Source organism: Trachinotus anak, unplaced genomic scaffold (assembly GCF_046630095.1).
Source record: "Trachinotus anak isolate AG129_WGS33_773 ecotype Australia unplaced genomic scaffold, CSIRO_AGI_Tana_v1 ptg000009l, whole genome shotgun sequence".
Classification (NCBI taxonomy): Eukaryota; Metazoa; Chordata; class Actinopteri; order Carangiformes; family Carangidae; genus Trachinotus; species Trachinotus anak.
In genome coordinates this window covers 9,690,714-9,715,816 of record NW_027273860.1, presented here as the reverse complement: position 1 = coordinate 9,715,816, position 25,103 = coordinate 9,690,714, and the positions used below count along the sequence as shown (strand labels likewise).

The 25,103-nt window shown below is 38.3% G+C and overlaps 1 protein-coding gene across 1 annotated transcript in view; it reads left to right on the top strand.

The window, feature by feature from the left end:
• Positions 1–4,032: 4,032 nt before the first annotated feature.
• vipr1b (vasoactive intestinal peptide receptor 1b) overlaps positions 4,033–25,103 on the top strand; it is a 47,271-nt gene continuing 26,200 nt past the window's right edge. The window contains exons 1-3 of the mRNA XM_071485139.1: positions 4,033–4,535; positions 13,118–13,208; positions 16,512–16,622. Coding sequence (XP_071341240.1) covers positions 4,482–4,535; positions 13,118–13,208; positions 16,512–16,622 — 256 coding nt within the window. The 5' untranslated portion in view covers positions 4,033–4,481. The remainder of the gene's footprint in view (positions 4,536–13,117; positions 13,209–16,511; positions 16,623–25,103) is intronic.

Below are 25,103 nucleotides of genomic sequence, written 5' to 3'. Positions count from 1 at the left end.
AACCCGTCATTCTATATTTAACCTTTGTTAAACATAGAACCACAACAAACATTATACAGCATGGTACCCATAAATGGTTAAATAGTCAGTTTATAGTGTTAATAATAATACTTTATTTCTTATGGAAATAAGTTTTAATTTAGAAATCTAAGAAATCCAAATCATGGTAAAGAGAGACTATGTAGAATTTGCTGAACAGTGGTTATGTAGCTAGTGACAGTTATGGGATAATGTTAAAGGCTAAATTACTGTGTAGCAATATTAGGAATCTTTACAAACCCCGTGAGTGTACTGAATTGAGCAAAGGTGCATTTTATTTTGAATTCAACTTTTCCATAAGATGATGAACGTGTAATTTCTTTTTACAATTACAGTGGCCCTGAGAGCTCAATACACTGCAGTTTAAGAAAACATGCAAAGAAATAGAGATGATTGCATGAAGTGCAGGAGAAATGTCTAATTTATAGTGTAACCTGTTCGTTCCTCCCTTCTCCAAGGCCTTGAGGAACAGTTCATCCTACTTGTAAATAATTAAGTACTTCATTTATTATCATCTATTGCCTCTTAAGTGTGGACACTTCTGACACAGGCAGCCCTGGATTAATTCAGTTGCAAAAGACTCTTGACCTTAGGACAGAAATCCTTTGTGGGCGTCCTTTAGTTTTCCATCATCTGCTAGTCTAAGGTGACGCTACATCACCTTCTTGAAGAGGTCAAACCTGTTTCAAATGCCACTAGGTTAAAGAAAATATTGATCTCCTTTCATCAAGTGAATTATAAAATTGTCTCTTTCCACACAAAGGTTGGTCTTTGTTATGCATCTTAAAGGAAAGACGTAGGTCAGCTCATGCTGTCAAACCTGAATTTTAAAAAGTGCAGGTAACACAGCGTACATTATATAGTTTGTACATTATCTAGCATTTGTTGTATATTTATCACTTGGTACATGTCAGCATGCTTTGACCCTACAGATCTTATTATAGTATAGATACTGTCGAGCGTTGCTGCACAAAGATACATGGGAATAGAAGGTGTCATGGTAAAATGAAAGGCAGTATTATAGTATTCATGGTCAAATTAGATTCGGACCATGAAGCCAGACCATGCTACAGAAAAAACCTGCAATGTCACAAAGAAAAATAAAAAAAAGATGCAATGGAAACAAGTCTGTGTTCTTCATGTCGTTTGATGCTGTTGTGTCCCACTGCAAAGCTGATTTTCCATCAATATTAATGGGTGGACTCATGCAGAGAAATGCCTCGCAGGGTGAACTCAGCCTGCTGCAGGGACTGAGGATGAGGCTGTGCTGTGAGGTCCGGTCAGCTGGGAGGGGAGGTCGATCAACTGACAGCATGAGCGTGGGACTGTGGTTGAAGAGGGTGGAGGAGATGGACATCTGATGTTGCAGTCAGTAACCCAGGATGGATGGTGAGTGTATTTGTGTGACTGCAGAGGTGTGGTGCTGGGGACAGAGGGTTTGTAGAGATACTACAAGGGCCTATAGTTCATTTTGTATCCCTCCCCCTGACCTATAATCCAACTTGCTGTCCCCTGTCACCACCTCTGTTTTTCTTTGCATCAAAGTCTCATGAATTGAGCTGTCGTCTGGATATAGATCTCCACAGCATCTTATTTTTGATTACACCTTTCTCATCTTTATGCATTAGCAATTACGACAAGATGCGCTAGTGTAATTTGGGTAATGGTCTTTTTATCATGAAAAGCAGGCAGCTGATTAATGGATTCCTCACTATATATCTCTTACCCACGCTTCACAAATTATTATGTTTTATACACTCATTACAATAAAGAGCTGAACGCCAAGTGCGGTAAACGTCTCCCCCTTTCTGCCTCTGTGTGTTATAGTGGTCCATAAATCCAACCTCATATTTGTTTGAGTGTTGTCTTCAAGAATTGTTCAGGAATTCTATATTTTCTTTACTATAGATGATTATTTTATTCATCCAAAGATGCGTGCAGCTTTCCACAAGACGAGGGGTGACAGGGGTTAAAAGTAACCTTGTGGGAACTTTATTCTTATTTGACAGAAATCAGTTTGTTCTCTTTAACATATACAGATAAAGGCACCCTGTGGAGTTTTTGGCCCCTTTTTGTATTTTGTTTGTATTGTGTAATGCACATGAGTTGTGAGTGCACAGCTCAAGCATGCAGGCCACTCAATACACATCCCTGCTGTTTGTCTTTCTCTGGTCATCTGATACACATACAGTGGATTCAGAAGGTAATCACAAACCATTCACTTCTTCTGATGTATTGTAGACTTTGTAAATAATAATGTTTTCCTGTCAGTCTACACTCAAAAAATCATTATGAAAAAGTGAAAACATGTTTTTAGAATTTAAAAGAAAATGTATTAAAAATGAAAAATTGACATATCTCATTTAAAATAATTTCAGACCCTCTACTGTTGCACTCCATATTGTGGTCAGATATATCCTGTTTGTTTTAATTTTACTTGACATGTGTCTAGAACTTAATTTGAGTCCACCTGTGAAACTGGATTGATAGGACATAGTTCAGAAAGGCACACACCTGTGTGTATAAGGTCCCACAATTCACTTTGCATGTCAGGATAAAAGCCACAAGAGACTCTGTAGACCTCTGCAATTAAATTGTGGGAAGGCATAGATCAGAGAAAAGGTGTAAAACAGTTTCTAAAACTGGGTGTTCCCATAGAGTGTTCACAGGAGCACAGCAGCCTTAATTATTGTTTGGAACCACCAAGACTTTTCAAAGAATTGACAATCCAGCCAAACTCAGAACAGAAAAACGGTTGGACCATGACTAAAAACCCAGAGGGCACTCTAACAGAGCTTCAGTAGTCCTCTGCAGAGATGGGAGAACCTGCAAGAAGGAAAGGACAACCATCTCAGCAGCACTCCATCAATCAGGCCCTCATGAAGAGCGGAACGAAAGCCACTCTCAAATAAAAGGAAGCCGTTTGGCATTTAAAGGACTCTCAGAGCACAAGGAAAACAATTGTCTGGTCTGATGAGACAAAAATTTGGCAGAACTATGTCTGGAGAACAACTGGCCCTGCTCATCACCTGACTACAGGTGAAGACACAAACAGGCTACAGGTGATGAGCAGGTTATTTTTGCTAGTTTGATTAGCTCTGTGTATAAACAGTAATTACTTCCTGGACATATTTTCCCAAAGAATGTCTCCACTTACAGTGGCAGTGTCAAAGATTTAATTGAAATAAAGGTCTGTTAAGTCACTATCTGTCGCTGAATGAAAAAAACACAATGGTGATTGAGCCCTTAGCTCACTGTAATAGTTCTCCAATATTTATATATTTGCATTACTAGAAAGTGTGTGCCTGTGGTGACGTTCCCAGTAAAAATGCTGTATTATTACCAATGCAAACTAAACATTTCCTACTACTATAGCTACACATTAAAAGCATTTAACTGATGAACAAATCAACCAGGGCTGAGATCTTTAAGAAACAGCCACTTCAATAAAATGGCTGGTGGAGAGGAGGGTGTTTGTATTTCTAAATCCTGGCTAAGGCCCTGGCAGAGGTGGCGTGATCAGAATATGGAGTGTAGGAATCCATTGGTTTGTGACCTGCCGTTTTGAAGCTCGAGTTTGTAATTTGGCTGTCACCATTTTGGTTTTTTGAAACCAGAAGAAACCATGTTTGGAAAAAGAAGGTGGAGCTGAGGAGGAGTGAGGGGTGGATCTGACCGGCTCTGTTCTCTATCCTGATTATCAGGCAGATCACTGAGTGTGGTACAGTCTGTCAATCACACAGTAGCCACGTCCTAATGCATGCCCTGCTTTATCATCTATTTTCCTCTAAATGGGAACATAATTTAAAAAATGAACATCATGTTTTATTGAAGGAGACTTGAAACTACCGATTGAGACAGTAAACTCATGAGGAAAACGTTTACTGAGATGATAAATCAAGTAAGAAGTAGGGTCATTTTTCCATAGACTTCAATACAATCGGACGTCTAATTGCAACCAGTGGAGTCGCCCCCTGATGGTCATTAGCCAGAAGACAGGTTTAAGGCACTTCTGCACTTCCTCAATCTTTATCTGTTTGTGGTCACTGACATCAAAAGGAGGAGTTACTGGTTAAGCAGCAGTTGATCAGAGGTCTTCTTACTTGCACCATCCTCCGTGAAGCACATTAGTCCACCTCCAGCTGTTAGCTCCCTCCTGGGACTGGCGGTGTGGAGTTGTGAATGGGCGAGGGGCGGGCGCTGTGCAGTCAGACAGACGGAGCTCTCCTCTCCTGCTGGAGCAGCGCACAGAGCGGAGCGCAGTCCGATGGAGCGGCAGCAGCGCTACACCTCACACATTTGAACACACACTCACAAAATACACGCAAATTTCTGTCTTCACACACACACACACACACACACACACACCTCAGCAGGGTGACAGAGGAGTTTTGCCAACATCGTGGAGACTTGAATAAGAAAACTCCTAAAGTAAAAACAGGATGGATGCTTCACAGCTGTCCTTCCTGCTGCTGTTGTACCTATACCTGCCAAAAGTAAGTGTCTTTATTCTGAAATTATTATTTTATCAACAAACAGAAATTTAAAAAAAAGAAATTGTTTGTTCTTAATCGTCAGTTTGCGACGAAATAACTGCATGAAACTAAGGTTTAGTTGACAGTATCACTGAGAGCAGGACGAGCTGTTTTAAATCTATCTATCCATCTATCAGTCTATATTAATGCAGTCATTGATATGTTTAGTAATTATAGTGATATATCATCTGCTTTTCGACATAGATTTGAATAATGTCCTTACAAAAGAACTTGTTTAAAAAAAACCAAAAAAAAAACCAGTGCATTTCCTATAGTAATTTTGAATAATGTGGGCTTTTCACCTGTTTAACTGGTCACTTTGATTTTACTTTGTTTAAAGATGTTCTTAGTTCATGGGGCACATCTCATCCTGAGACATCTGACTTAAAGAGTTCAGACACCTTTGTCTGCATCTGAGTCAGTGCTTGTGAAGGTGAAGTTTACAGCTGGCAGCAGGACCAGTCTATGCTTCTCAATTGATATAAAGAAGTCAAACGAATTCAAATAAGACTTTTTAGACCACGTTGCTGCAAATCAGATTTTTATCTGAGTATCACAAATTTGACTGTGATAAAATATAGATTTAATGTTCTGTTTGAAAAGCAAATCTGTGTCTGACTTAAACAATCCCTTTTTTAGAAGTTTATTTTCCTGCTCTTTTTAGACTTCCTATGTGAAAGATTACAATAGCCAGTAAAGATACAGAGTTTAATGACAATCTGATCATTTCTTCTACCATAACAACTGGAAATAAGTGCATTTGCTGAATATCATTCCTGATTGTGATATTTAGACAGATTGTGCTCAGACAAACTTATTTAATTGAATACACACTCTGCTGTAAATTAGCATCTTCCAATGACACCTAATCATGCCAGCCTCTAAAATATTTACAAGGACTGTGTCGTATACTGCAGGTTTCACCATTATTTTTGATCTATTATCTCCCATAGGTTTTGCACAGTAAATGAACTTCTAAATTCATGACTTTGCAGTAAGTAGTTGTACTCTCTCTGGGTTTAGATAGCTGGATTGAAAGCCTTTGAGCATTGCCACTTGGTAATATGTCACCTTTAAGTGTCACTGTGCTTTGCTGCAGGGTACTGTGGAGTGACCACTGAGGGTGCTAGATGTAGGCTATATGTTTTCCTCTATGTTTTCAATTACATATAATTCTAAAGATATATCTTGGGAATTAAATGAACTAACATGCACATATACAGTATACCAAAATCCACCTGATAGTGTGATATGTTGCCTCAAGAGATTAGTCTTTTCATTAGGCTGAAAAAGCCCAAGTGTCATCTGCACTTATGCCTTATGCTTTATGCTTTTTTTTTTTTTAGAGATGTTTTATCTTTATTAAGAGATGTCAGAAGTGTTTGCTGCTGTTCCTCTCACTGTGCGCAATTCCTGACAGGGATTTAGCCAACCTGTGCATCTCATCTCTGCCAGGTATCTGTAATTTCAGTGATCAGGAATGACTGGTTTTTACAACAGTTTAAGAAATAAATGAGAGAAAATCAAAATTAGTGTGACTCTAAGAAGCTTAACATTTCAGATTATGATAATGGTTGTGTCTTGGGTGGATTTTAGTCATTTGACAGTCAGCATGGCTTTATTTAATGCCTACCAGTGAAGCTCTACCCAGCCAGAATGACTGTGAACATCTGACTATGTGAAGATTCCTTCCCCCCTCACCTCTGACAATTCTCAGATGTCTGGTCCACCCCGAGGCTTTAAAAGATCAACCAGATACGTCATTTGTTGACATATTTTAGTGGCTCTTATAGGCACCAGGGTGGAAAACGTTTAACGGTTTGCTGGTGTTTTCCACAGTCCTAGGCGGCAGCTTTACAATAACACACCCTGACATCACATCAATATATCTAGTGAGGAAATGTGGTGTTGAGAGGAGTACAGAAAATCCCATAAGTGGTTAAAAGTGCATGTTAGCGGCTGGATGTCACTGTTATCAGTTTAACATATTGCAGATGGGAAAGTAGGTGATAGAATATTGAGGGTGGGGGACATGACTTCTCATTGTCTCCTACTACTGATCATTTCAAATAGCAGCAGCTCATTTAATCAGGTTGCACTTAAGTAAGTGTGTTAGCTAATAAAGATTTTAGTTAGGCTACATGTAAATGGGTTGCTAGAAAACATCAGAAGTGATGTACAATCAAAAGCATTCAACTACAGTTAATGGGACATGTACTGTACATGCTGAAACATAACTTACACTTCAAGAGGGGTAAACAATATATTAATTTCACCTGCTTTGTAGGAGTTGTAGGTTACAGATGAGTGGGAAAACTCAGATCATGCTAACCCAGCTAACGTTCTAAGGTATTTATCAAAACGTTATTGGCATAGTGTTGTGTTATTTGAGATATGTTCTGTAATTTTGTAGAAATGAAATTTAAATTCTTGGCTTAAATTCTTAGTTTATCTTTCTTTGTTTATACATTTTTGTTTGTGCACAGATCAAACAAACGGCATACGATGTGTCAGTGAGCTTTATAGGTGCTGGTATGTGTTTGAACTGTGGAGAGAGGCAGGCAAGCTGTTTCCCCTCGCTTCCAGTCATTATGCTCACTAAGCTGCTAGCTGTAGCTTTATATGATATTATATATTATTATTCAAATTGTATATTATATATTATTATTATATTCTGGTTCTTAGTTATTAGTTATTGTTGTATTAACTTCTTAGTTAATACACAGACTCGAGAGTGGCGTTGATCTTATCATCTAAGTCTTGGCAAAATAATGAATAAGGACATTTCCCAAAGTATTTCTTGAAGACAGGAAGACGTTTGTTTCCAGAGTAATTTCCAGTTCTTCTCAATATGCACACTTCTTATGTTCATTTTTGTTTGGCCTTAAGTCGAGTCCAATACACACACTGTGCTCTGTGATTATTCAGCCTCAAGTGTTGGAACATGAGGTGACGGCAGAGGTATAAGCATGATGTAGATGTTGCTCTCCAGTGAAGTGTAGGATGTGGATAAACACATTACTCTGCATTGTGTGGCCACACACAGGCACAAGTTATTCCTGTCATCTCTCCTCGTTTTTTATTTGATCGTTATCTTGTACTCAAACAAGGCAAGACTGGCAGCCATTTCAAATGACAACCATCACTAAAATCTTAAAGCAGCGGCCTTTGTGAGCAACTCTGTGTTAACAAACTGTCAAATCTGGCAGGTATTTATGTAATGTTTTACTCATGTGTCCCTGAGGCTTTGCAGAGGTCCACTTATCATCTGCATATTTTGTGATTGACATTTTAGTTCATTGCTCCATACAGTAATCTCCATGCTTGGCTGTCCAAAGTGTATATATTATATGTTTTCAGTGCCTCTCACCAGTGGGCACTTAATATTTGTCTCTAGCATTTTGAGCTCAAGCATAAATGAGTGTCAGGACCCTTACCTTCTCTTGTATTTTCATAGATTAGAAAATCTACCCCAAATTCAGCCATTCCCATAAATCACATACTCTGAACCGTAAGATTGTTTTGTTATCATTGGTGTCTATCTTTGTGTATTCTGGCTCTATTCACAATATACAGGATTATATGTGAACTAATAAACTATCTCCGTGCAATGAAAAGAGGTTGCAGTACACGGTCATGCACACATTTCAGTATCATGTCTGTTTTTCACCATGAAGAGCTTGGTTACAGTTTTTGTACTGTTTATGCAGCATAACGGTTTTCAGGACACTTTTTGTTCACCACTGATTTGCATTTCCCAAAAGCCAGAAAACACCAAAACAATGCATCACTTGCATATACAATTAAACTGAAAATCTGGGTTGTTAGCTTGATTTTTCAGTCTGAACAAAACTTCCAGTCTGTGCCTTAATCAGAATCAGAAAACTTTATTGATCCCTGCAGGGAAGGGCTTCATTACAACTGCATGACATCCAGTTAGCAAAGAGGAATTAAAACAGTAAAAGTGCAAATTACTATAAAAAAAATTATAATTAATATGTAAACAGAAAAAAAAAGTAATGTGCAAGGTGGAATCTCTGTGCCTCTTAAACATTAGCATAAAACAGGTCCAGGGTCCTGTCTCCTCTGGTAGTAAGCAGAGCGGCTGAACAAAAATCAAGATGGCATTGTGAGAACTCCCTGGGAATGTAGTATGGACATAGCCCCACGTCTAACACATTTCAGTGTTGGCAGAAATGTTCCAGCCTTTCTGCCTGAACCGTCTGAGAAGCTATTGATGGTAGCGCTAGAATCGGGGGTATCCTTCTGTGGGCATGTATCTGTGCAACACATAAGACTACACTCACAGAAGCCCCTCAAATTCCTCTCTATGGCTTCCAGCATGTCCATCTTATGTGCAGTGATCTCCGACTGGCAATGACGAGAGAACGGAGATATGCTCTTCTCCAACAGTCTCTATTATCTGCACTCAGCTCTCTACCCTCATTGCATCTTTCATTCTCTGCTTGCTCTGTGTGTCCTCCTCCTGATTTCTGGGAGGACGTCAGTTGCTCTGGTTGCCAGCTTCAGCGCGGTCAGCTGGTCCCTGGTGTAAACAATGCAACCATGGAGTTCCTGAGTAACAGAGGCGTAGCTGAATGAAAAAAGTAAATCCACTGTGGATGGAAACGGACCAGAACTCTCTCTTTTAGAGAGGGCGCATTTCAAATAAGTTGCTGGTAAAAATAAAAAGAACTATGATAAAAGAAGAAAGAATAACTGCAACAGGTTGCATCCATAGATGACGCATTTTTAACATGTCTTAATTTAAATGTTTCATGAGAAGCACTTCATCTTAGAACAAGACCATGTAACTTTTGCTGAGCAGTTGTATCAGCAGCCTCTGCAGCCACAATAGTAATTTACAGGATGCTGGTGTGTTTATTTTCTGCCGGGCTTTGAGTCACTTCGTACATGATACCAGCACATATCAGCAATCGCACATGTCAAGTCAGCATATGACTAATCTTATCTGAACTTAGCTCTGTTGATTATAAGCCAGGTTACACATTGATGAGATAATGAGCTAATGAGCAACTGTACTAATTGAGTATTAATTGAATTGCTGATAAATAAAAAAAATATTATATGATATACCTAATATGTTAGCAAACAATTGCTAATACATCCAGTAGACACAGAGAAACATTTATTTTGAGTTGGGTTTCTGGCCACCTGATGAATCTAAGTCCAATATTTGCCTCCTTTTAGAGCTCTGTATTTTCGGTTTCCTCCAACCCCTGAGGGGAATATCTGGCTCTGAAGTTGCTAAATGATTCACCATGTTCACTAGCTAGTTGCTAGCTTTATCTGCCATTTGCTGATGGGTAGGTAGCATTCAGTAGTTTTATCAGAGCTTTTTGGCTGAAAACAGCTGCCTGCGGAAGAACAAGGTTAATGACAGTGCTGAGACTGAATTAAAAAAGTAGAGTTATGCATATGCCATGAAGCAGACATCAAAGCGCTCCATAGTGCTAAATGGAAACAGGTTCGATAAAATTCTCTGTGGGTTTGTCATAAGACCAAAACCATTCACATTTGACTTAGTCATTAGATCTGTTGTTGATACAGTATAAATATTATTTAGTGCAGCTTTATCTTCAGTTCTGCAGTTTTAACATGGCTCCCTTGGTAGCTAGCTAGTTGATTCTGGGAAGACAGGGATTACAGAGTAGATCACAGTTATGCTGTATTGGCCCATAAACAGCATAACATATAAATTTGCCTTGAACCTTGTTTACTTTCTACTACTCTGCAGAACATCACTGGTTTGCATGTATATTGAAATGGTAATAGTCAGGATGCATCACTGTGAGCTGGACAATAATTCAATATTTTATCAATTTTCAGCAGAAATATATTATGATGATATCATGGCTGCCAGGGGAGCCCAAGGCAAAAATGTGTTGTTTGGCCCTCTTATTTACAAAAAACACAACTTTCATTAAAATATGTTGCTGTTAGCACAAACTCAAGAATAATAAATACCTAAAACCAAAGCAACAGAAGTAATAAAACTAGGCTTCGACAGTGTCCCATAGTTAACGGGCCCCAGGACTCGGGGGTCTTGGGACACTTGGAGCAGTTGGCCACCTGACTAGTTAAGAGCCACCCTTGGATGATGTGTTTTGTGATTACGTAATGTGTAATAGTGGCACAATTTTCTATGCACTGAACATAATTTTGATTATTTTATATTTAATTTATTTTCAATAGTTCTAAACAATCATACACTTACTTGAATAATGTAACAGTAGCCTTACTTGATATTATGATCACAATACTGATATTAAATTGGTTGCACAGAAAAGTCACAGATACACCAGGTAGCAGAATATTATGATTATATTCTCAGTTTTAAGCACACTGTGATGACAAGATATTACCTTTCCCTCTTAGTGGCTTTTGGACTCAAATCCTCCCCTAAACGCTCCACTATTACATTGGCCAACAGTCAATGTCTTGGTAATCAAAAATAAGGTCACCAAGGGGTCTGACCGACATGAGATTTCCTCCTCCATCCATGTTGCGGTGCACAGATAATGTTAGGAGATTAATCTTTAGCCTCCCAGCCAGTGCTGCTGCTATTACTTCAGGATATGTTGGATTTTCTGCTGTAATAGGTTGCAGTTGCAAAGACTCCTGTGAGCAAAGTTCTGTGGATTATGATAGTGTCAGGGCGACCTCATCCATGGGAGACAGGGGGTGAGTTAAGCTCCAGGAAGGCAGTGTGGAGAAGTGGAAATAAATAACATAGAAGTACTTTGTGTATATGCATTTTTGTGTAATATTTCTATGAATGTCACCTACATAGAGGTCGCTAATGTCTGTGGCGGAACATGGTGCATATAACTGCATTTTGAAGTAGTGTTGTTGTGATGCCTTTACAAGTCAATAGTAGCTCATTGTTAGCTGTAGCGATGGCATATCAGCAAACTGGCATTTAAATCATTTTTGTAATTGCCCTATGTAACTTTTTTGAAAGGCACTGACAATTAATACTGTCTGGCCTCAGATCAGCTTTGGAAGGCAAATACAAACAATGTATTTTCATATTTTTGTATCATGTAGTTTGAAGACTTGTTTGCCCCGACAGATGTGACCTGTAACCATCTCTTGAACTACACCCATTTTCACCCATTTTAATGAAATTGGTATAATTCCTATAACCACATACATTTCTGCACATTGACAGGCCCTCAGAAAAAAAAATCCTACTGTAAAGACTGTGGTCAAATTGATTTCTCCATTTTTAATGGATGTGCTGTTTTATCATCTCTAAGCTGCAACTCATCAACTGCTACAATTTTACCAGGATTTTCTACATTTTTACAAACAAGAACTTATTAAATTAGAATAATTTGATTATTGTTTCTATACATTTGTCATCTCTGATGACTGTGTAACAGTGCCGGCATTGACTGTGTGAAGTAGTGCTTCATCATCTACACCATCACATTTTGTGTGAATGTAATTGTATGCTCTTGAATATTCCTGCAGAATTAGACATCATACAGCACAGCACATTAGTTGTTATGTACTAACTCTTTGTTTAAATAATGAATACATCTTAACTCTGAGTGTATTCTGCCTCATTACATTGAGTCATTACACTACTACACATATTCTAATGAGCTTGTGGCTGTCACTCCGAGTGATGCTGTTTGCCTTTAATGGAGGTTTTCGGGTGTTTGTCATGTCTGAGTTGAGCCCTGCTTTTATAACAAAGTCATATCTATTGGGAGCTCAACTCCAGACTAAAGAGGGTGTTTGTGGCTGATTGATGAGCATCATTTCACGGTTGACAGCTCCAGGGTGGTTGGGGCTTATGAAGAGAGAATGTAAAGACATCTGTAAGGACCAGTTAGAGAACATGAGTTGTACAATCGTAAATACATGATGCTCTCTGTGCTGCATCACTCCTCTCACTGTGACCTTTACTGCCTTCAGTCTTGTAAGCATTGTCACTTTGGTAGCAGGGTGCAGGGTGAAGCTCTTCCCTGGGAGTTCGTGAATACACTCTGCCTCATGTCGACTTCTTCTCCCTCTTCCTCTTCCTCTCTCTCTTTCTCTCTCTCCATCTCCACTGACCTTCTCAAGCTCATCGCTGCTCGCCTTACACATTTTCATTGACCCACTGGCTCTCCGCCAGCAGCTGTCAGCCCACATTTTTCAGCCTTTGTTGACACAGATGAACAATCGCAGCAGATTACTCAGTGGCTCCCTTCTCCACTTCCTAATCCATTTGCATGATAGCATCTATTTGCCTGGCAAGAGAGAGCTCTATTTAGATTTCAGACATAGAGAACATTTCTGTGTGTTTACTGTGTTATTAGCCAGGGTTTCATTCTAATAGGAAAACAGTTGCAGGAATGTGATAAAGGGAAACTAAAATATTTATTAGCACTTTTTTTTCCCCCTTCTTGTAACCACTCTACCAGCCTCAACTTCACTGGATATAAATTCTTTCTGTATCTAACTGCAATGAGATGGAAGCATATTTGATTCTTGACACCTAAATGTGCTTTTTGCCTCTTCCACAGGTGTTGTCGGTGCAGATGTGTGACGTGGTGAATGAGATCGAGCTGGAGAAAGAGCGCTGTGAGAACAGCACCTCTGGGAACGTCACTTCAGGTCGTTCTCCGAAACATTTTCCTCCCTCTAGCTGTTCAGAGTGTGCAGTAGGAGGAGGCTATTTAGAGGAAATGGGAAACAGTATGAGTAAATAAATAGTGAGGTATAAGGGAATGCAGTGTGGGAGTTTATAGATAAAGCATTATTATAGGCAAGCAAAAATACAGACACAGATTTTCCAGAGATGTGGTTGAATTACCTCGACTTTAACCTCAGCCAACTCTTACAATCACTCCTCACTGCAAGGAAGAGGAACCATATTGTCGTCAGTTGTCAGATGGTAACAACCTTGAAAGAGTAGTTCAACACACATTTGTGAATCAAGAAAATCTACCATAAAACAGGGTGAGGATCAGCTCTGTAACTGTTAAATTTTAAAACCAGGAGAGAGTCTGTAACTCTACTTTTAACCTTATTCCTAGCATCTTTAAGCTGGAACAAATTACACCTTCAATATTGAAATTTTTAGTCAGAGTAGGGGTGGCCTGTTGTGTCCATTCCTACACTCAATAGTTTAGTGTATAGCAGAGGTTTTCAAGCAGCATCCCTGTGGGGTCGCTCAGAGGTAAAGATTCTGCCTGAGGTGAAAGGCAATTAAGATACTTTAAAATGCCAGTTTCCGCAATTTGCATCAAAATTCATACTGAGTCATAACTCAGTCACACACAGCAGTGATACACATATTTTTAGATTCAGTGTGACTCACATCTCCCATGCCTGTTGTGATTAAAAGTCCATAAATCCGCCTCAAAAGCTTACAAAAAAGATTCTAAGTCTAAGATTATAAGTCCCGAACTTGCCAGAGAGTTGTTAATCGTTTTCTTCAGTATCACACATTGCAAACTGGAGCTGCCTACAGCTAATTTGGCATGTCCATCTCCCAAATCATTATGGGAACTATAGTTAAATAATGTTTAAGAAAGCATGATTACCCCCAAATCAAAGTAAGACAAAAGTACAAAAGACAAACAAAATCCATTACATTAGTAGAGGGGAGTGTGAGGGTGTCATAGTTTTTTCAGTTTTGTCAGTGGGAGACACCACAGTGTTAGATTTTGTAAACCCCAACTTTATAGTCAGCAATAAATTGAGATTTGGGTCACTTGTGAATTATTTTGATCATTTTGCATCACAGGTGTAGTTTTGCACAGCAGTAATAATCATATCAACAACATGTAAATGATTACAGAAAGCAGTGTGCATGCCAGGGACACTACTTTTTTCATTTCATAGTGGGAATGTTTGAGGGAACTATATAGTTCATCTTATAAAGTAAAATCATGAATATAACTGTGAATGAAGTCATATGATTTTTACCCAACACTGCCACTGAAAGTCATGAATGACGACGTCATTGACGTTGAGAGTTGAACACCCACGGGCTCATCCACTCCGTCTGTAGGAGTATGTAAATATATAATGTATATACAGAGTCCACCTTCTACTCTGAATAAACATGCCCCAGCAGTGGATACACTCAGTAGAATGAGATAGAATATGGATACGAAGCTCATCTTAAAAAATGCCCTAAAACATTTTCATCGAATGAGACCAAAATTCAAATTTAAGTTTCTACTCAAGCCCACTGAAGTATCTGGTTTGCCTCACTTTCCATGACCTTACAAAAACAACGAAAAACTAATCTGTTTTAACTTTGTCAGAGCTATCTCCATTTGCTCTCACTTTAGTGAAGAATCACTATGCAAGCTGTGCATGCTGCACAGTGCATTAAGTGAATATACATGAACTGCTTGCGTGGAAACAGCTATCCTCCTTATCTCTGCAATGACCCTCATTTCTCTGCTTCCCTATCTGCTTCCTCAGCAGGAAGGTAGTGGAAGCTACTTTCAGAGGTCATGTCCCTAATAAATGAATTAGCATGGTGTGTATTCGTGAGAACCCATACGTTCACAGCCGATGGTTATACAACATATTAAAAACAGAGAATGTCCAACAGAACAGACATAAAAATTAATACAGCATGTCTTGACACTTGACACAGAAATAACTTTTGAGATTATTGTACAGACTTAAAGATGTCCTGAAGAAGCTGTGTGTACTGACAGTAACTGTGTCAAGTTTTTAACTGTGCCTCCATTATTTTCTGAACTTCTGGAATCTATCTGTCCCAGATTTGGTCCATTGCTTGTGTTTTTGTTATTTCGCGCTTTTCTGAAGATTCGCTCAGGTGTTGTAGGTCTGTGCCCGGCACTATTGATTTACACTTTCAGACTGAAAGGTTGTGACTTCCCTTCAAATATAGAAAATAGTTTTAAAAAGATTTCTGACAATTGTAGTAGACAGACAAACTGGTGTGTGATTGTCCATGTAGTCACCAAAAACAAAAAATAACTCATTCCAGCTTCAACCAAATAAACTCTCCTGGACTATTAATGCGCTCCTAACCAATGGCATGTGTTTGTTTATGCCTCAGTATAAGCTACATCAGAGGAGCAACCAGTGATAGTGGTGGTGCAGGTTTCCAAGAGCATAATCAGAACAAGATTAAAGAGTAATTAAAAAAACAACAAATTTCAACTGCTAAATGGGTAGAAATACACAACAATCACAAAATTGGGTAGTTCCTGAGCAGTGGTATGTTTTAGAAATACAAGGACAAAGACTGTAGGGGAGTTCATCATCTTGTCCTCTGTCATTGTTCGGAATAGGGTTCAGAGAAATGACTGACTACCTGATTAAATATTGATTTGTATAACTCAATACATTTTTCTATATCTTTCTAGGCAGACACCACAGATAAGCGTTTCTAAATGTCCTCAGAGTGGATTTAAAGCAGGTTGAATCACCCCAGATCTTTGTTGGCGCCCCTAATATTGATTTTATTGGTGTTAAGATGTTTGCAGCATTTAAACACTGTAATTCTGTTTGATGCAGTGAAGAGTAAAGATGATTTAAGTGTCATGGTCCTGATTTACATTTTATGTTTGGACTTTTTGATTAGTTTTGATTCTCTTTGTTTTGACTTTTTATTATTATTTTTACTTTCTTGTTGCCCCGCCCTAATGTGTTTCACCTGTGTTCTATTACCCTTGCCTCTTTTGTGTCTGTCTGTCTATTTTTCCTGTGTCTCTTGCCCCTGTGTTTTTTGTTTTCTGACTTTAAAAAAGGCAGCTACTAAAATCACTTGTTTATACTGAACTGTACCAAGCAATCACTGCACACCACAGACACTGATTGTGTCATGGGTGTCATGTTGAGCACATGATTTAATTTTGTCACTGAAGCGTGTGTGCGTCTGTCACAATATGATGCCATGTTAATGGTATTGTCTTCTCCTGGCAGGTTGCCAAGGCACATGGGATATCATCGCCTGCTGGCCTTCAGCCAGTGTCGGAGAGGTGGTAACAATAACCTGCCCCACATACTTCAGTTACTTCAGTGACCAGCACAAAGGTAAAAGCATCTTACTTCAATTAATGTAAATGTAAATACAGACCATGTCAAGTATTGTCACTGTAAGAGTTTTGGTTGATTATATATATATATATATATATATATATATATTAATTCTAATTTTCTTCCTGTGAGTATTTTGATATTGAAAAGTGTATTTGCATACAGTCAAGCTGTTGGGTAGATACCGATGATGAAATGTGTTGCTGGCATGTAAATGGACATTTAAAGTCATCAAACTGGTGGTTTCACCATCACTTCCCATGGACAGTAGAAAATTATGAGACACCCTGCAGAAGGCCCAAGGCAAACAATAAGTGGATATTGATTCATGAGCCTCATAAAGAGTTTATTACCACATTGTTATTTTTTAGATTCTTTTTTTTTTATTATTTACAGGATCCATAAAATTTCTGAGTTTTTACCATACCTGTAGTGCTTTCACATTTCATAGAGCAAGAGGAACAGATATCTCTGCAACACTCTTTACCACTGCTTTAAACAGCCTCTGTAATAGTGTGGACCCTGTGAACATGTCGTGCAATAAAAAAATGCTTCAGTTTGAGACTGGGGGTTCTCCAGGTGCCTCAAACCCAGGATCAAAGTTTATCCAGGTTACTGTAAACAGTATGTCGTGTTTACATGAGCCAAATGAAAGAGCAGATTTAAACTGCGCATGTAAACTCAGTCATAGATTACACTCAGGGTCTGAGCAAACAAGCAAGAATCCAGGTCATCCTCTAACCTTTGTTTTGGAACAAGCACAGAGACGAGGAGGGAGGAAGAGAGACATTCCACCAACATAAGATAAGAAAGAGAAACATCACCAAATTTTGTGTTTTGTTCATTGGTTCAGTTTGTTCATGATTAAAACAGGGCTCTGGGCCCCTCGCTGTCAAATATAGGACCCCCAGACTGAGCATTTGTGTCTATTTGTATTGGTTTTGAACTCTTTCAGTTGCTTTGTGGCTATTTTTGGTAGTTTTGCATGTTTTGGGTTATTTTGCAACATTACATCTCTTTGTGGTAATTTTGTGTATGTCTTTGTGCTAATTTTAATCTGTTTGTAGTTGATTATGTGTCTGTGCTAGTTTTGTGTTTCTGTGTGGTAGTTTCTGGATCTCTGATTATTTTTACATCTCTTTTTGGTTGTTTTGTCTTTTATTGTTTTTGTTTTTTTTGGTGTCTTTTTGTTATTTCATATATTTCTATTGTAGTTTTGTATCTCTGTGGTCACTGCAGCCCCTTAGTGGTTGTTTTGTATTTTTATAGGATTGTTTTGCATCTCTTTGTGGTTATTTGTGTCTCTTATCTGAGCTCTATGACATCCGTGGTTATGTTAAATAAGCTTTTGTGTCTCTACCAGGAACCAAGGTTTTCAGCAGCCTTCACCATCAGCTATCTTTATAAAGTAAATGTTACCTCACTGAAATGGTTTTATCTTCTCCTGACCTAGTTTAGCTCAGCAAGAACATTTTAATCTTTTTAGTGATCCTTCTTTTAAAAACTAGTCTTGATCTGATTCAGAGTCCTTTGTTTGGGATGCATGTCGGCCACTCACTTTAATTTCTTTCAACACCACATGTCTTTATTGTCCTCATCACATCAATTCCTCCACTGCGTGTAAATTCTTCAACCTTCATAGTTGTTCTCAATACTTGCACTGTCCGAACCGCAACTCCAGGACTTGATCTTATTTCTTGACTCTTTGGCTACCCTTAAATTACAAAATACAAAAAAGAAAATGGCTTACACTCTCACTACCAGTCTCTTTAAATGATGAGTCGACACTGAATCTCCGCAGCTAAATTCCTAATGCTGCATTGCTCTCTATGTAGGTAGAAAATGAACATATTTAGTACTTTTTCCTACGCCCCAGTTTTACCACTCCTTATGAAGTCTTACATACCACAATAATGTATCATTTAAACAGGACCCTACTTTATACTTTTTTTTTCCTCCAGATTAACCAAACAAGATATATGTGAAATAATGAGGTTGTTTTACTTTTAGACGGAGCTAAGCTAGCTTTAGCTGTCCCTTGTGTCCAGTCTTCTTATAGCTCAGCTAAATGACTGTTCTGTTAAATTTTCTTGAAAATGTCACTCTTTTCCAATTACCACCTTTCTTCTCTTCTTGATGAACCTTTATGCTTATGTTGAGATGGTGCTCCTGCACCCTGGTGTCAGTATGTCCCAGCCTCATTTGTATCCGCTCACTCTATTTTTCTTTTCTCTCTCTTATTTGACTTACTTTATCAAGGGGCAGATCATCCTGAGGTGTAAGATCTTCTATGTAGATACACAACTCATCTCCCTCTGAACAAGGACTGTATTTAAGACATCAAATGTTTAATTTTATAACATTTCATTTGAGTTATAGGAAAATTAAAAATTCCCTCTTAATAGATCAGACATGTTATTCCTCTATGACTTCCAGACCTGGCTGTGCTCCCTTATTGTCCAGTTTCAAGGGGTGAACATAAGTTGGTTTTGTGGCTACTAAACTCTAAAACAGATCATCTCTATATCTCAACCTTGATTCTTCAGCTTTTCAGTTTCCAACTTGTTATTTAGATATCTCATTTTTTTGGTAATACTGTTCTGATCTACATCTATTAAAAGTGTTTACAGTTACTAACTTTGTGCAGCACTTTGATCAACTTGTGTTTTATGTTTTTTTTTTTTTTTACAGTTTAATGAGCCTCAATCTACAATACGAGCAAAAGCCAGAGTTAATGACAGCCATGAATATAAACTTTTCTGACATGCTTTGCAAAGATTTTCTTTCTTTTTCTTCTTGAATTTGACTTGAATTAAATATTGAGTTATTAAATTAAACACACATCACAGCGGGGTAGATGGTGGTTCAGATCAGCATGAGCACCAGTTTGGATGTGGATTTGGTTTTGTGTGATGTTCCCTGACCCAAACCTCTCCTTCAGATCCTTTTTTTTTTCTTCCCCTCAGAGTAATTTTCAAATCTCTGCTGATGGATATCCATTTCTTCTTTTCAACACCTCTGGGCTTTTTACCTCCCACTTTTTACCTGCTCCTCTTGTGCTCCTGTCTGTATGACCCAGCCAGTGAGTGATCATTCTTTCCCCCTGACTGAGAGATGTGCTAATATCCAACTATTGACAGCACCACTGGGCACAAGAAGATGGGGCTTTTACTGCTGGGTAACCAGTAACACCCTCATAGATATTACCTCACCATAAAATATTTTCTGTAAGGACAGACCATATACAAACCCTCCAATGAGATGAATAACAAAGATGATGAAAGTGCATTTGCAGAAAGACCAAAGCCTTACATTAGTTTCAGACTCAAATCCCTTCCCAGTGTGTAGCTGTTCTCCCTTACTCTCTATTTTAACATCTGCTGGTTCTCACATCAATTGTATTGTGTATATTTTAATATCCACCTCAAAATATAGTTTAAAAATGGTTCATTAATCCTCTGTTTCTCCTTACTACCATTTGAGCTCTTGTATTGATTTTCCATTCCATTTCTCATTGTTTTACTTTAACCTTATACCAAAAATGATGAATATATATTTGAAACACATACAGTATATAAACATGCATTTGCTGTAATCACCTTTTAAAAAAAAATAAAATAAGAAATAAAAAAAAGATCAATCTGCCTGCTAGCACCTCTTAAGATCACTAATTAATGTGTTAAATGTTTCTTTAACCTGTGTGAAACCAAAAGTGGAAAGACAACAATGTATGGTTTTCAGTGCAGGTATAAGTGTGGCTTTTAGAGTTGTTATCTTCAGAAACATTAAGCTAAATTAAGCTAAGCCAAGCTAAGCAACAAGCTTAATATCTACAGGACTTGAGAAGGGTATTGATTTTCTCATCAAATTCTTGGCAAGAAAGTTAATGAGCGAATTCCTTTAAATTGCTGTAAAGGATAATTCAGTGTGAATCTAGATGAGCACATAATTTAGTCTAATTACTGCTAGCGTTTTGATTACAATAAAACTAATACACTGCTTGGATGACTGTAAGGAAACAGTTTACTCCAGTGTATTTCTGCCTTGTTTTGGCTCATAAGCTGCCACTTCTCATGCTTGTCACAAACTCTCTAAAATTTTAACCACAACTTTCAATACTTTTCTCTGTTTACAACCTAAAAGTGGGTGAACTCTTTTACTTTGCATATACTGTGGGGGTGAAGCCAACCAATCCTCCATAGCCAGAAATTACAAGATGGTCTATTTCCATGTGTGAATTTTTTTTATTTTCCTCTCTCTGGGAGTAATGATGCACTCATACAGGCATGTATGAGTGACAGTCAAACAGCAAATTAGAGACACAGGGAAATGTGACACTTCAAAGATGGAGGATGCACTTAAAATCCCACATGTACCGATGGCAGGATGACTGAAACTCAGCTTAAAACTTTTGGCAAAGATAGAGTACCACAATCAATTCTGTAAGAGCCAAATAATTGTTGAATATACCTTAAGATATTGTCAGATGTATTTTTGGGCTTCTAATAGGCAGTCCTTAACAATTCAACAAAATATCCCTCCTTCTCTTTTTCTATTTTGTATTTTTTATGCCTCTGTCAGAGAGAGCCAGGGTTAGAGTAACGCCTTCAGGGGATTTCTTCAAACACAAAGATTCAATAGGACTCAAGGATGAACTAATTAGAATTTGGTGCTCAAAAGTCAAAGGTCAAGGTAACTATGACCTCACAAAACATGTTTCTGACCTCTTGAATTACCTCTCAAGACCGCCTTGAGCGAATTTTTTCAGATTTGGCACAAACATAGAGCAAAGTTATGATGGAGTTTTGTTGTGACTTTTTACATGTGTCTAAGCAAAGGGAGGGATGTGAGACATAAGCCGCAGTTTGCATCAAAATTCATGTGCTTTCTCGAAGTCATACCTCAGTCACTTTTTAAGTTTTCTTTAGTATCAAAGTAACAGTGACAGTTGTCTGTACTGAACTAGCTAGTACCTTAGGTTTTTAATGGTGAACTGACAGAGGCTTAAAAAAATGGGACTCATGTTGTAGTTCACAGCTAAATAATTGACACCATGGCAACATTGTACTTCCTCCATGTTCTGTATGTGATTGGAAGTAATAAAGAACTAAATGTGATTTTATTCTACAACAGGGTTTTGTTCATTTTTCAGTTGAAGTCAGGATTTCCTTGAAAAATCTCACTCAGGGGTTTTCAAATTGAGTTACAAATTAATTATATGAATTTCCTCAAATTTCAGCTCCACTTTCAGCAGGTTTTTCATTTGATCCAGTTAAAACTTGTTCCTCTTTAATGTACACCTCACCTTGTCACCACGTAGGAAGTTTCGGATTTTAATATCATGCTTTTGATACTTAAAATTAGATGAAGGTTCTGGTTGGAAGGATGTTTTTCAAAGCTGTCATATGTAACTCCATCCTGAAAAATCTGCAGGTGTTGCAGATGAAGCCAAAACTTCAATAGTTACATATGAACTTTACTTTGAAACCAGTTGACTTTTTGTCAGACTAGGTTTTAGTGGGTGTCTGCAAATTGAGGCAAATGTCACTTTGTAATGAAAATCTTCACCAACTCTTCCTTCCTCACTGAGAGTACAAAATATTCATGACCTTTTCCTGATATTGAGTTGTGTCTCTTTTTGCTTGTTCCACCTCTCCGCTGTCTCTTAGATTTAAAAAATTGACACCCAGACTCCCATCCAAGTGAAACTGTCGCCAACAAGATGGTTTCTCTGTTTTTGTTTATCGGCTATGACCCTACCTGTTCTGACTTTGCCTATGTCCCTTGTCATTGTTTTATAATATAGTGTACAAACCCGTGCCTTTAATATGTTTTACCTGTGATCATAAAGGGTCAGTAAACTAAAACATAAAAGGAATCTGGGAAACATTAAGTGTGCATTTTCATACCTTTTCAGCATGACAACAATCACCTAGACATTATTTCTGTGACATTCTACAATTAAAGTGGATATTTTTCCTGCCAATCCACTTCTACACTTAATGTTAGGCTGCTCGGCAAAGCAGACATCACAGCAATTAATTTTTCACTGTGAGAGATGGCTGTGAATAAATGCTCATCTAAATGATTATGCACTTTGCAGCTACAGTCATAGCACAAAACACAGCACTACGCTGAAGTGGAAAGGAGAAGAAAGAAAGCCAACGTTCCTCTGTCATGGATCTTCTCTTAGCTTTAAACATTTCTCTTTAAACTTTTTTAAAACACATTTTCTGTATGAAAGTAAAACTGAACACAGGACTTTCAGACATGGGGGCACAGCTTATTCTTTTAGGCAGATTGAGACTGTTAAGTGTTTGAGTTTGACACCAGAGGCCATGATTCATATCTCATCTTCTTATCATCCTGCCATCAACACGTGTTACTTTTTTTTTTTTTTTTTTTTTTTTACCATGATCTCAATCTTTTCATAACCTTAATCCAGTGGCCTTTGTTTCCTAAACCTAACCAAACCTTAAACAACAATCATCAACATAATGGTGGCAGATCAATTTGGTGGGCAATGACAGTATTTTTGCCGTTTAGTTTGGAGGATTTTTTGAGCTGATTCTTCTTAGTTGCTGCCCGATTTCTTTGAAAGAACAACTGTATGTTTAGATACAAGCAGTTCCAGCAGTGCAGGAGGGGGGTGTTGTCTGCCTCTTCTTCTGTGGAAGCAGCCTCAGGCGCCAAATCACAACATGCAATGGAGGACAGAGCGCCCGCACTAGGTGTGGCAGCCCCCTGCTCCTGTACGGCTGTGGCAGACGTCAAAGTAGCCTCCTCAGAAGTGACGTGGTTGAATCTGACTTTTGAAGCTGTGGAATTCACATTTAGTCAAATATCTGACTTGTTGGAAGTTTTGTGACAGATCTCTCTAAGCCACTTTACACCACCCGCATGTGAAAACGCCTAGAGGACATCTATGTTTTCAAGATGTCTGAATAATGAAAGAAGCGTACAAATAACAGTAAAGTTATAAGAAGATTGGTGGCTGCCGGGATAGGTTAACTGAATGAGTGCTGTGTGAATTTCCGGAAACCTGTTGTGAAGATAAACTGCTTCATAAAATCTCAATAATGGAGAAAAGAGGTTCAGCAAAAGTCTAAAGGCATTACCCCTTGTGACGGCAGGGCTGCTAACAAGAATGAAATACAGTGCATGCAGATAGTGCAGGGATTTACACTTAAACTCAATGCAAATAAATTGAGCCGACAACAGCTTGAGGTAAACTCCACTGGAGAGGTGCACAGACATGGACTGAGGCTGATGCTCAGGGATAAATCTCTCTAAATCCATAACTTCACAAACAAAAGTAAAACTCTTCATTTGATCTGGTTTAGGTCCTTCTTTTTTCTTTTACTCTCTCTTCCTTTCTGACTCACTTTCTCAGTCTCACACACACAAATGGCCTCTGATGGCAGGTTGATATGTCTACTGAGGTTTCACCATTTTGACATTTCCAGGTTAAGAGGACACTTGTAAAGTCTGACTGATATGACCTGGGGGAGCAGCATAAAATGACATCTGTCTGTCTGTCTTTTGTATTTAATCTCATCTATGTCATATAACTGATCTAGTAATCTAAGCCACTCTATATGCATAAAATGAGCTCATAGTAAATTTACATATAATCTATGTAGTCATCTGTAAAATGACAACCATAACTGAAAGCTTTACAGGAGGACCCTTTTAAGGGTTTCTCTGAACTAGTTCTTAAGACTGACCATGTCAGACATCAAAAGTGGTTATAGTTATTTCAAAAGGCAGCAAGAAAAACTGTCCCACTTTGGCCGTCATAGCGCTACTTGAGGTGTTTTTTTTTTCTTGTGTACCAGACTCAGTCTTCACACCACCTTTACAAATTATACATTGTATGAAAGCTCTAAATGTCCTAATTCTATCTGCACAAAGCATTTTAGGATCCCCATATCACTGCAACTATCTGCAGCTGTTGACACAGAACTGGTTCAGACTTTTGCTATGGCTCTCAATATTCCCTTTTTCATGCCATGTTTGGCCTCTGTAACTCTGGTTCGGTATCTCTTATACTTTTCTGCTGTAAAATTTAAAGAATTACCCTCAAAGGAGACCAGTGTTGCCTGTAATCTTAATGCTTGAAGAACAGTAACTTTTTTATTTTGGGTACATTACGTTTGGGTGTGCACAAAAAGGGGAGTGTCTGGTAATAGGTACCTTCAAAACTAATGACCTTCCCATTACTCTCAGCTACACTTCGTGTTTGCTGCTTAGATGCTAACAAGTTAAACTAGAGTAGTGAACATGGTAAACATTACACCTGCGAAACATCAGAGAGTGAGAATTGTTATTGTGAGCATTTTAGCATTTAGCTCAAAGCTCTGCTGTGTTTAAGAGCAGTCTATTCCCTTGTCTTGTTTTATCCTTTTTCCATCCAAATATCATTTCATCACTCCCCTCTTTTAGACATTGAGTTTGATTTCAAAATCAGCACCAAAC